Below are 13,401 nucleotides of genomic sequence, written 5' to 3'. Positions count from 1 at the left end.
TGAGAGAGCCTCGATGCGGAGATCAAAGCATACCGTCCAGAAAAAAATGTGATGCTTCATGCCACGTAGAAAAACATGGAGGGAATCGCAGAATTTGTAAAATTTTGGATGAATAAATCAAAAGTAGGGCCTTAAACGCACACCTCAGGTCTTTAGCGACCCGGCACATCATTCATTTCTTAAAATTAGACATTAACCTTCTTAGTATTCCTCAATCGATTCATTATAAGTGTATAGGTATAGAAGTGTATAGGGTCACTAGCGACCCGACGCATGTAATAGTGTAAGTTTATCTTTTCTGCACAAAAATAATCCCTGACGACTCAATAAGTGCAGTTCACCTTTACTCCTCAAGCTGGCAGTGTCTGATACGCACCGATGACGTGAGGTTTCACTCATAGTCACCGCAGGCAGAAAACAAAAGAATATATTCTAGTATCATCAGCAAAACTTGAAATGGCTCAGCGATTATGATTAGTGCTGTACGCAATCAAATATTAGAGTCACTGATGGTGGACCTGGTGAAGAAGCTGTGAGCGATCAACATAAAATGAGTGTGAATGCGCACAGGATAATTTCGAGCTACAGGCAAAACAAGTGAAAAATGTAGATTTTGAGGTTCATTAAGTCCTCGTTTAGTGATCCCAATGCTCCAGATAGCAATCAAACATCTAAAAGTGTCTTTATTTGTGCATTTTCTGGGAGGAGTGCCTTTCATTTGTCTATGAAAACGATCTCATCTCACGACAGATCCCACGCGTGCACACAAAGACTCTAATGGTGATGATACACAAGGCAACTTTTTGAGCAATGTTACTAGGCAATATTGCCGCCAACGGGCAACCAGGTAAGACACAGGGCCCATGACCGATCTAAAGTATCCAGATAGAAATATGTTGCCCATTCCCAATGGGAAATTGGCCAAGCAACATTGCTCAAAAAAGTTGCCCCGATGTATCATCACCTTCAGATCCCGATATACACACACACACAGAATTACAGTACTTCACAATATCTGTCACGGTGAGTATTCACACACACATAATCTGTTACACTGCAAAAAATGCTTTTCTTACTTAGTATTTTTGTCTTGTTTTCAGTCCAAATATCTAAAAAATCTTACATTAAGAAGCATTTACTAGACAAGCAGAAGTTTTTGTCTTGTTTTGGGGGAAAAGAACTCAAAATTAAAGGAGTTTTTGCTTAAAATAATGGGGTAGGCAAAATAATCTTAATTCAAACAGAAAACAAGATTATTTTGCTTACCCCATTGGCAGATTATTCTGCTTATTTTAAGCAAAAACTTTGAGTTATTTTCCCCCGAAAGAAGACAAAAACTTCTGCTTGTCTAGTAAATGCTTCTTAATGTAAGATTGTTTAGATATTTGGACTGAAAACAAGACAAAAATACTAAGTAAGAAAAGCATTTTTTGAAGTGTATGTCTTGCGTGAACGTTTGGTAAACTGTTGTGGAAAAACATCTGATGTGTATCATTTTATTAGATAGGTTTGGAACAACCTTTTTTTTCTCTCTCGCTATTTTTGGGCAGAACTATCCCTTTAATCATAGCCCAGAAATAAAACTGAACAATTGACCGATCGGTAAGCCCCGCCCCCCTTAGTTACTGTTGCCAACTCGGACAAACAAACGGAGTTGCTATATCTTACAGTGACAGCTGTCCGTGTGAAAACCTTATCCTGAGATGTTTTTGGACACAGATTGTAGCGTATATCCCGTCCGAATGATGGCCGAACTTAACTGATGGTTTATCAAGTTTATTACATCGTTTTTCACTCCAAAAAAATCATCGTAAGAGCTGAACAAACAAAGCATAAGAAGTGCGCGTTAACGTCTCATTCACAAACTAGCTGTCTACGTTGCATTACCATTAACACACAGCAAATTACACAAAAACACTCACACAACTAACAGTAAACAAACATATACACAGAGCTTATGACTTTTCGAGGGTGCAGTTAATAACTGGTAAACTTTGTATCTGCAAAACAACTCCGATAAACTGCTTGCGAGCTCTTCCTTTCACTTCCCCGAGACTATAATACCAATCAAAATAGGAGATAATGTAGACCTTAAACATATCTCAAATTAAATTAATTTACATATAACCAGTTTAATATGGAGAGGCACTGAAATGTGTTTTTGACCTACACAGTCACATGACGTGAGAACAGTTCGTTATTTCGGTTTGTATGTTAGCAGGGACTTTAATCGTAACTTAACGAGAGTTTGACGAACAGAAAATCCTCTCAGGATCCCTGGAGTCAGTGTTACAGGACCTCAGGGAAGACATTTGAGCATTTTTGTAGCATAAACACCATCAAACCAATGAGCGCTTCGGATTTTCCAGTGTTTCTCTAAGGCGCTGAAACCTAAAGATGTCTGAGTTCCGGTCCCAGCGCAACTGATACTCAACTGCTATTGGCTCATCTGCGTTCGAGGGGAGGGGCTTACCGATAGGTCAATTGCATGTATGTCGGAGCGCAAGTGTGTGTTCTGCAGCTCACCTGAGCGAGCGATGCCGCTGTCCCGCTCATCGCACGGCCCTCGGCCAGGCATGTCCATGGGGTTGCTGTGTCCTGAGAGGAAGCAGAGAAACAGTCACGCCGGCTCACCCATACCCACCACCACCCGCCAGCCGGCATCTCACCCCACTGTGATCCACACACACACACACACACACACATGCACGCTTACAGCGCAGGCAGGAGAGAGGGCACACCGTGGCTTATGGGGGACGGGGCAGAGAGAAACCTGCGCTTGTCAAAGCGAAGCTCAGATCTACACGTCCTAGGAGACGTGATGCTGTCACAAGCAGAAGCACTGGATGCACATGCACAAAACACAAGTGCCACATGCACACACTCATACACACACACACACACACACACACACACACACACGCGTGCGCCAACCTGAAAAGAAAGAGGCGCTCTTGATGAGCCGGAGAGGGCCTTGCTCTGAGAGCGCCCGGCGTGGGCTGCAGAGCTGAGAGAAACCTGTGCGGGTCAGGAAGAGAGAGAGCAGGAGGACAAATGAAGAGAAAGACACACAACTGTTAGTCAGGTACAGCACAGACATCTGAACGGACACTAGCGCTCAAAGCCTTCTGCTCACCGAGGCTGCTTTTATTTCACACAGTGAAAACAGGGACTGAAATTACAATTTAAAGGTGCAGTGTGTAATATTTATGAGGATCTATTGACAGAAATGCAATATAATATCCATAACTCTGTTCTCAGTCCTGTATAAGTAAGGAATAATTGACGACGGGCCGTTCAATTATTAGAACAATAATGCACACCCGAGGTGGTGATGCGGTCACGACGCGAAGCGGAGTCAATTATTCCGCTTATACTACGGTTACCACACCTCAAGACATCGATCCAAAGATATATTTAAAGGGATTCGTCCGGTTTTTGTACTTAAATCGCTATTGTGAGTAGGACTATTTCTTCCGCGTCTCATCCAATGGCTCTTTTGTTAGTTCCGAAACGTCATTTTAAAGCTGTTAACGAAGGCTTGAGCCATTGATAGCATTCTACTGCAGTTATTAATAAAGTTATTAGAAAGAGAGCGAGAGAGAGAGAGAGAGAGAGAGAGAGAGCGCTTGTGTGAATTAGGCTACCTCTGTGCGTCTCTAAACAGCTGTTATTACCTCGCTAGTGAAAAAATGTCACGTGTAGCCTTTAAGTGTCTCCACTATATGGGCGAACTGATCAAATCGTCAGGGCAGGCTGAAAGCTTTCTGTGCAAACTGTAGTGCGAGTGCGAGCACGTGTGATTTCAGTAATGAGACAGAAAAGCTTGCCTTTGTTGTTTTTCATCTGGACTGTCCAATACTGCTGCCGCCCAGTTGTTGAACGTTTTATATTCACCGTAAATATTACGATTTACTTTAGGAAAATTGTCTGTCATATTGTTGTTTTTCAGTCCTGTAATTTCCGTTATTACAGTTAACTATGCGCAGTGATATGGAACTGTAATGCGGTCAAGAGAGCTGCTGGAACTACGTTCGCTGTGCGTCTCCCAGAAAATAATTGCACACCTCAGAACGTTCATCAGCCAATCAGATTCAAGCATTCAATGGCCCCATAGTATAAAGACCGTTATGTGTTTATTAGGGATGCACCGATTTCGAAAAATATAAATCGTCCGGTTTTCGCTTCTAGCGCGCGATCGGCAACCGGCCGGTTTGCTTTGTATTTTTCTGCCGATTTTTCCGCGCCCGCGTGCACATACGCCTATATCGCAATCATTCGCGAACATGTCACTTGTGTGTCACAAACGGAAACTGGAGAACTGAGGGAAGAGATGGGGAATGAAGAGCCGCTTTCCTGCGCAAGCTGAAGTTGCGCGAGCTTACCTTGCATTATTGTTAGACCAATATATTGGCCGATATAAGGCTGCTGCGTTCGCCGATATTTGTGATTTTTACGTGTATCGGCCGATATAAGGCTGCTGCGTTCACCGATATTTTTTCCCAGCATTATTTCCAGACAGGCGTCCACAGGGCAGCTCTCACCGTCTTCAAACTCTCTCGCTCTCCCTCGCACATATTAATCAAAATCAGTTGAGAATTGACGATGGTAAAGGTGGAAAGACTGAAGTTTCACGTGGAGCATTGGGAGATTTTCTCCTGAATTACCGCTGGTGTTGCTCTACAAGAGATTCAGTGAAGAGCACCTACACTCTAAACAATGCTGGGTTAAAAATAACCCAAGTTGGGGTGAAAATGGACTAACTCATCAATTGGGTTGTTTTAAGCAAACATTTAACCCAACCGCTGGGTCAAAACAACCCAATTGCTGGGTTAGTCCATATTCAACCCATCTTGGGTTATTTTTAACCCAGCATTTTTTAGAGTGTAGCCATTAAATGACTAGGTTGTGAATAGTTGTTAAATGAAGTATAGTGCAGTCAGTGTGCACTTTATTATGCTGCTCGCTTGTTGATACTGTGAGCAATAGTGTCATTATATTTATTTATTCTTAAATGTTTATTTTCAGAATTTATTTTCACCACTGAACTCTTTGTTCTTGTTCTACCTCACCTGTTTTTACGATTTGTTAAATATAGTTTTTTTTTAGTTCAATAAATGTTCCTTCTTTAAATTGTAAATTTTAAATTGTTATCATCCTGATCATTGTGTCATTTTTATGTTGTAAATTGAGGGAGCAAAAGCAGCATCGGCTCCAAATATCGGCTCAAGAGAATCGGCAGCTCGTATCGGCATCGGCTAAGGCTGAGGAAAAAAATCGGTATCGGAATCGGTCATGTAAAATCATGATCGGTGCATCACTAGTGTTTATGACATTAGAATGAGCCGTTTCTATCTACACACATCGCGGGTCCCCTTACAGTGAAACCGCCATTTTGTGCTATGTTTTTACAGTAGCCCTAAAGGGACAAACTTCTTTTTTAGTACTAGCTACTCTCTGCTGTCTCAGACGACGACATCTTTGTCCTGTGTGGACCACCGTAGTTTCTCCATGTGCTTCGAAAGGGAGGGGTGAGCAGTTGCAATTCACAACCTCACCACTAGATGTAGCTAAAATTCACACACTGCACCTTTAAAATAGCCGTTTTCTAATTATATTTTACTGTGTGTTTATAAATGCAGCCTTGGAGAGCAGAAGAAAAGCCTCTAATCTTGAATGACTCCAAGCCTTTGAGCGCTAGTGTGTGTGAAGCTGTCAGGATGAGGCAGACAGACAGATGTAGGATAACACCACACAGAACAGACACACAGTGTGTGTGTGTGTGTGTGTGTGTGTGTGTGTGTGTGTGTGTGTGTGTGTGTGTGTGTGTGTGTGTGTGTGTGTGTGTGTGTGTGTGTGTGTGTGTGTGTGTGTGTGTGTGTGTGTGTGAGAGCGAGTCGATTCACTCCAGCTCTAATCAATGAACAGTGTGGTCGATTCTGTGGGTGTTGCACACAAACGCTGCTCCAAACTGTGTTAAACTCAAATATACATTAAAAAAATATACAGCGCTCACAGAAACATGTCCAGGTCATGGTTTTCCCTCGAAAAACTAAAGTTACGTTTCAAATCAAGGCTACACTGCAAAAAATGCTTTTCTTACTTAGTATTTTTGTCTTGTTTTCAGTCCAAATATCTAAAAATTCTCAAAACAAGAAGCATTTACTAGACAAATAAAAATAATTGTCTTGTTTTGGGGGGAAAGAACTCAAAATTAAGTGAGTTTTTGCTTAAAATTAGCTAAATAATCTGCCAATGGGGTAAGCAAAAAAATCTTAATTCAAACAGAAAACAAGATTATTTTGCTTACTCCATTGGCAGATTATTCTGCTTATTTTAAGCAAAAACTCACTTAATTTTCAGTTATTTTCCCCCAAAACAAGACAAAAACTTCTGCTTGTCTAGTAAATGCTTCTTAATTAAATTTTTTTTAGATATTTGGACTGAAAACAAGACAAAAATACTAAGTAAGAAAAGCATTTTTTGCAGTGTAGGCTATATTTTGTTGCATTGTACTTTATTTTCATGACAAATAATCACATTTTCTTTTGCGTCTGGCTGGATGATGAATGACACAAGGCACTGAGGGGATATAAGAGCTATTTCAGAAGTTCATTAAACTATGATGAACGAACTACAGTGACTCAAGAGGTCAAACGAGTGACTTTTAACAGTGAAAACTGCAGATAAAATGCTCTGCAAGTGCTAAATCGTGAACTAAAGTTTGGGTTGCATGACCTGGACGTGTTTTCAAGAGGCTCAAAACGAACATAATCACATGTTTAAAGCAGCCTTGTGACCATTTCATATGAAAACTTACATACAACGGAAGAGCATAGACACAGAAGAAAGCATTTACACGTAACTCAGATCAAACAGAAGAGTGAGAATAAAACAATAACGAATGTTTTTGAACTGACAGCTGACTCTATTAACATGTCTTGAGAATCATACTGGTAATGAATGGTATTTAAAGGAGGAGTTCACCTCAAAATGAACATTTCCTGATCATTTACTCACCCCAATGCCATCCAAGTCTTTCTTTCTTCAGTGGAAAAGAAATTGGAAAGTGGAAAACATTTCAGGATTTTTCTCCACATAATGGACTTCAATGGGAACCAAAATGTTGAAAGTCCACATCAATACAGTTTCTAAGGGCTCTGAAGGGCTGAGGAATAGTGTCTTATCTAGCGAAACAATCAGTCATTTTCCCAAAGAAATTCAAATGTATTTAGTTTTTACCACAATTGAGCGTCTTGTGCTGGTCTGCAACGAGCCAGGCATTACGTAACATACGATGAAAAGGTCACGCCGGTACTTGTTTACAAAGCGAACGTTCGAAGACTAATACAAACACTTTTTAACCCTTAATCGTCCCTCAGGGTTTACGCTTGAGGCCCTTGTGCTCAGATAGACCCCAAACCTTTACAGAGCGATTGCATAAGGAAATATACAGTTTTTACATGGAAAACTATATATCATTTTTTTTATTTACTTCTCAACTATACATTTATGCTGTGTTTTTGTGGGTATTTGGTAGTTTTTTACCTATTTACTGCACCAATACTTAACTATGTCATAAATTGGCTCATTAAAAATTATTTTTTTAAGAAAAAATCACTTGAATGATGAACTTAAATAAATATAAATAGTTTTTGGACATTGCTCTATGTGTGTTAGGGATAGAATACCGCCATCTGTAGGTTTGTGGAAAAACTTTAGGAATTATAGTTAAAGAGAGAGAGAGAGAGAGAGAGAGAGAGAGAGAGAGAGAGAGAGAGAGAGAGAGAGAGAGAGAGAGAGAGTGCAATGAGCACATTATCCACTAGAGGTCCAGAGGGAAGTTATGCAGAAGTGAAGCTTTCATCTTTCTTTTATTTGCCCTTTTCTCTCTCTTCCTCATGATTGTTCATGTTGCATTTGTGCTCTAGTATTTGTCCTTCATTTATGTATGGAATTTTTTCAGATTTATGCCAGTTTTGTTGATTTTATTTGCCAGTTTCTATAAAAATGCTCTCTGTTGCAGTCACACACGTGTGTGTGTGTGTGTGTGTGTGTGTGTGTGTGTGTGTGTGTGTGTGTGTGTGTGTGTGTGTGTGTGTGTGTGTGTGTGTGTGCGCATGTGTGTGTGTGCGCATGTGTGTGTGTGTGTGTGTGTGTGTGTATGAGACAGAAAGTTCGTTCCACTTTGTGTTTATGCTCTAGGACCAGACCTTGATATAAATGTAGAAATTTTCAGATTTATACTGGATTTAGTAAACAAAAAAAATTGACATAAAAGTGAAAAAAAATTTTTTTACACTTTCCCATTCATTTTCAATGTGGGGTCAATCTGACCATGAGGGACTTAAACTGTAATATTTTTTTTTACACACCTTTAGAACAACCAAATCAAGCCCAGATTTTGTGTGCATGTTTAGATAGATTATTTAGGGAAAGTCACAGAGTCTCATGGCCCTGAGATGAAGGGAACACTTTTTAAAAATGGAGGAAAAGTCCAGTGAGCTGGACCCCAAGGGACGATTAAGGGTTAACAAAACAGGTAAAGCAATGATAAATTAAATAATAAATATATCATTCAACATACAGTCAAATTTGAACGATCCTCCTTCTCCACACTTTTAAACAATGGGGCGGTGCTTTCGCGTTCGGCGTGACCTTTTCAACGTACGTTACGTAATGCCCGTCTCGTTGCAGACCAGCACAAGACGATCAATTGTGTTTTTGTGTGAATTTTTTTTTAATCGTTTCGACCCTATTCCTCAGCTGGGATCACGCAGGACCATTTGAAGCTCCTCAAAGCCCTTAGAATGTGGACCTTCAACATTTTGGTTCCCATTGAAGTCCGTTATGTGGAGAAAAATCCTGAAATGTTTTCCTCAAAAAACTCTTACCCATGGACATCTTGGATGGCATCGGGGTGAGTAAATGATCAGGAAATGTTCATTTTGAGGGGAACTCCTCCTTTACAGTGCATGTGGAGTAAGTTTAGGCTGGTTGTGTGTGATTTTGTACCTATGCTGCCCAGGAAGCCGTTAGCCGCGGTGTTCTGCTCAGGCCGGAGCGCGCCGGAGTCCTGACCGATGAACTCCAGACTGTCCTGAAGCCTGTAAAGCAATCAAGAGGAGCGATGAGAGCCAGCCGATGAAGCGGAGGATGTGTGAGTGAGGCCGATCCGCTTACGTGTTCAGGCTGCCATAGGCACTGCCGCCCGTTCTGGCTGTAAACACTTTACTGAGCATCAGCTGTGGAGGAGATCTGGACACACACACACACACACACAGAGAGAGAGAGAGAGAGAGAGAGAGCAACATTTAAAGTAAATTTTAATTATGAAAGAAATGAGCACTATAACCGGTAGATGGCGGAAGAGGAACACTTATTGGCTCATTAGACATTTTTTCTCTTTTGTTTGAATGAATTTTTATAGATCATCAAATCACTATTATAACATTCAGTGTTACTGTATTTGTACTGAAGTGTTCAATATATAGGCTAATTGTAGGGAAAATCTCAAAATTAAGGGCGTTTTTACACCTGAAAGTCCGCACCAAGGTCCGAACCGAAGTTCATGTTTTGATAGATTCGATACTTTCGGTTAGTTTTGGTTTGGTTTCACACTGCAGTCATGCGAGTGCACTAAAGACCTGCACATGACACACTAGAGTCCACTCGTCTTCATCATGTGGGGCATCTGGACACTGATTGGTTTGTAAACGGATGTGTGTGTGACATCAGCGTCTTTGTCAAGAGTGAATGAACGGACTCATATCACCGCCACTAGTGATCAGTCGCATTGCTGGACTATTTTCTTTTCGTTACGTTTAAAAGTGGACATTTCAAGCTTTATATTCACACATTTCTCATGTTTGTGAGACGAGTATCTGCTGAGTTTGGGTTTATTTGAGACGCGCTAAAGTTCATGTGTAAAGCATGTGATCGCTCCCGCGATTATGGTCTGCTGTAGACTATTTCACTGCAAAAAATGCTTTTCTTACTTAGTATTTTTGCCTTGTTTTCAGTCCAAATATCTAAAAAATCTTACATTAAGAAGCATTTACTAGACAAGCAGAAGTTTTTGTCTTGTTTTGGGGGAAAATAACTGAAAATTAAGTGAGTTTTTGCTTAAAATAAGCAGAATAATCTGCCATTGGGGTAAGCAAAATAATCTTGTTTTCTGTTTGAATTAAGATTTTTTTTGCTTACCCCAATGGTAGATTATTTAGCTAATTTTAAGCAAAAACTCACTTAATTTTGAGTTCTTTCCCCCAAAACAAGACAATTTTTATTTGGCTAGTAAATGCTTCTTGTTTTGAAAATTTTTAGATATTTGGACTGAAAACAAGACAAAAATACTAAGTAAGAAAAGCATTTTTTGCAGTGTTGCTTCTTATTTATTAAATCCAGGCAATTATCTGATTAAACGTTGATTACAATTAAGATACAATTTATACAAAACGAAATTCACATTAAAGAAAGGCTTTCTACGCAAAATCATACAAAATTTCGTTCAAAATCATTTCTGACCTTCTGTCTTCTGGCATATTGCGCATCTTTTCACTTTTCATAATCAATGCAGCCTAGATGAAATTTAAAAATAACGTTATAATATTTAACCATAAACAGGAACTTCCTGTAAATGTTCTGAGAGTCTGAACCGTACAGAAAATGCTTTCACACTAGAAACCAACCGAAGCTTTGTTCAGTTTGATCTGGAGCAAGACGACCTCTTTTAGTCGGACCAAATCTCGTCTGTTTGGTCAAAACTGAGACTGAAAAGTCAGAAAATCCGGACCAAACAAGGTGTGTGTGAAAGGGCCCTAACACTTGCCAAGGGCCAAACGTGAGTATAAATCAGCGCTGGCGAGTGTATGAAACGTGTCGCTCACCAGTCGACCGGTAACATTTTGATGAATTCTAGCAAAGCATGAATAACGCAAGTTTAACCCTTGACCAGAGCCATAGAGAGAGAGAGTTGTGACACTCTTTAATCTCGCGGTCACGTGGTTCATGGAGCTCGCAATAGTTCCAAACAACTCCACACTGTCCATCTGTCTGAAGAGGACGACAGCAGGTTCACTATACTTCTGCTAAATGTTAAAGTCGGCATGAAACGGAGGTTGAGATGGTCTTTTTCTCCTTATTGTGACGTATATCCGAGTGAAACGGCTTCTGAAGTTAGAAATTACGTAGGGCGGGGCTTGATTTCGTCCTTCTGGAATTGATTGGATTGTTGGAAGTTGGGCGTTGCTCAGATCTGAATGCCAGTTTGCACTCAGCTGTGGAGAAAAACTCGATCTATCTCTTAAATAAATGTATAATCTCTCTAAATCTTTTCTACATATGTTACTGAGCATATTTCCCCACTTTTCGCTGGTTTATGCTACAGATTTCACTTATTTTAAGCCTTTTATGGCTTTATTTCTGTAAAACTTTTTTTCTCAGCTCTCCCTTATAAGGTGTGTGCGTTCACACACGTGCGAGCCGTCACGACAAGCTGTTCGTCCGACTATATTGAGTCATTTTAAGCTTTTATTTCTCATATATTTCTCTCTTTTTGCCTCAAGTCCTTCCTGAAGAAGGTATTGTGTACACCGAGAAAAATGCACCTAACCACCATATTGAAACTTCGAAGGGTTATGAATCAGTGAGTCGAATCAACGGTTTGAAGCGTTATGAATCAGTGAGTCAAATCAGCGGTTTGAAGCGTTATGAATCAGTGAGTCGAATCAACGGTTTGAAGCGTTATGAATCAGTGAGTCGATTCAGCGGTTTGAAGCTTTATGAATCAGTGAGTCGAATCAACGGTTTGAAGCGTTATGAATCAGTGAGTCGATTCAGCGGTTTGAAGCTTTATGAATCAGTGACTCGAATCAGCGGTTTGAAGCATTATGAATCAGTGAGTCGATTCAGCAGTTTGGAGCGTTATGAATCAGTGAGTCGAATCAGCGGTTTGAAGCGTTATGAATCAGTGAGTTGATTCAGCAGTTTGGAGCGTTATGAATCAGTGAGTCGAATCAGCGGTTTGAAGCGTTATGAATCAGTGAGTCGAATCAGCGGTTTGAAGCGTTATGAATCAGTGAGTTGATTCAGCAGTTTGGAGCGTTATGAATCAGTGAGTCGAATCAGCGGTTTGAAGTGTTATGAATCAGTGAGTCAAATCAGCGGTTTGAAGCGTTATGAATCAGTGAGTCAAATCAGCGATTTGAAGCGTTATGAATCAGTGAGTCGATTCATGATTGCTGAAATCATGAACTGCTGAAATTTGGCAATTCAAACTGCTGAATCGACTCACTGATTCATAACGCTCTGAACCGCTGAAGCGACTCACTGATTCATAACGCTCTGAACCGCTGAAGCGACTCACTGATTCATAACGCTCTGAACCGCTGAATCGACTCACTGATTCATAACGCTCCAAACCGCTGAATCAACTCACTGATTCAAAACGCTTCAAACCGCTGAATCGACTCACTGATTCATAACGCTCCAAACCGCTGAATCGACTCACTGATTCATAACGCTCCAAACCGCTGAATCGAGTCACTGATTCATAACGCTTCAAACCACTGAATCGACTCACTGATTCATAACGCTTCAAACCACTGAATCGACTCACTGATTCATAACGCTTCGAAGCTTCATGATGCCGTGTTTTGAAATCGTCATCACTATATAAGTCGTTATTTAGGGTTTTTTTGCGCACAGAAACTATTCTCGTCTTCATAAAGTTATTGTAGAGCCGCTGTAGTGAGATGGACTTTGTAACTTTAGTCTTTAGTGTCTTTTAAGGGTCTTGAGAGTGTAAAGTTGAGCCAATGGAGGCCTTTCAGAGCATCAGATTTACACTAAAATATCTTCATTTGTGTCTGAAGATGAACGGAGGTCTGACGGGTGTCCAACCACATGAGGCTCAGTCATTAATCACACAATTTACAGTTTTGGGTGAACTAACCCTTTAATCAAACAACAAAAGACTTTTTCTTTTCGGTACATTTTTCTCAAGTCAGCGGCCATTGGCAGGTGTGGCATAACGTTAGTTTTACGCCCAGCACATGAATACTAAACTGAGCTCTCCTTCACGTCTTCTTGCACTTGAATGGACTAATTCACACACAGTTATGTCCAGAAATAGCGAGTATCGTAGTAAACATAGTCGGTTATATGTCTCAAGTGAATGTAAACAGTTGAGAAAGTAAACGCATGTGTGTCAGCATCAGTGTATTAGATCCGTGCATTCACTCTTAAAGTGACAGTAGCCTAATATTCCTGCAGCTGTGTGTTTAATGTTAATCAACGCCCTTGACCTCGGCCTCACCGTATCTGGTGGATCTTCAGCGTTGAGCCTTTGTAGCTCATGGCCACTGAGCCGAACATCATTTCCCCGAGCATGTTAGCGTC

The 13,401-nt window shown here is 40.5% G+C and overlaps 1 protein-coding gene across 4 annotated transcripts in view; it reads right to left on the bottom strand.

Moving 5' to 3' along the window:
- fnip1 (folliculin interacting protein 1) overlaps window positions 1–13,401 on the bottom strand; it is a 59,649-nt gene that overhangs the window by 25,384 nt on the left and 20,864 nt on the right. For 3 of the 4 annotated variants that reach the window (XM_079834196.1, XM_079834199.1, XM_079834197.1), the window contains 5 exons: window positions 13,319–13,401; window positions 9,184–9,258; window positions 9,016–9,107; window positions 2,935–3,018; window positions 2,527–2,598 (listed from right to left, as the gene is read on the bottom strand). The exon at window positions 13,319–13,401 is cut by the window's right edge and continues 21 nt beyond it. In XM_079834196.1, coding sequence (XP_079690322.1) covers window positions 2,527–2,598; window positions 2,935–3,018; window positions 9,016–9,107; window positions 9,184–9,258; window positions 13,319–13,401 — 406 coding nt within the window. The remainder of the gene's footprint in view (window positions 1–2,526; window positions 2,599–2,934; window positions 3,019–9,015; window positions 9,108–9,183; window positions 9,259–13,318) is intronic. The other variant, XM_079834198.1, reaches the window with a different exon arrangement.

This window comes from Gobio gobio (genome assembly GCF_949357685.1).
Source record: "Gobio gobio genome assembly, chromosome: 14".
Classification (NCBI taxonomy): domain Eukaryota; kingdom Metazoa; phylum Chordata; class Actinopteri; order Cypriniformes; family Gobionidae; genus Gobio; species Gobio gobio.
Note: the sequence above shows the minus strand (reverse complement) of the source record. Positions and strands in the feature narration are given on the sequence as shown.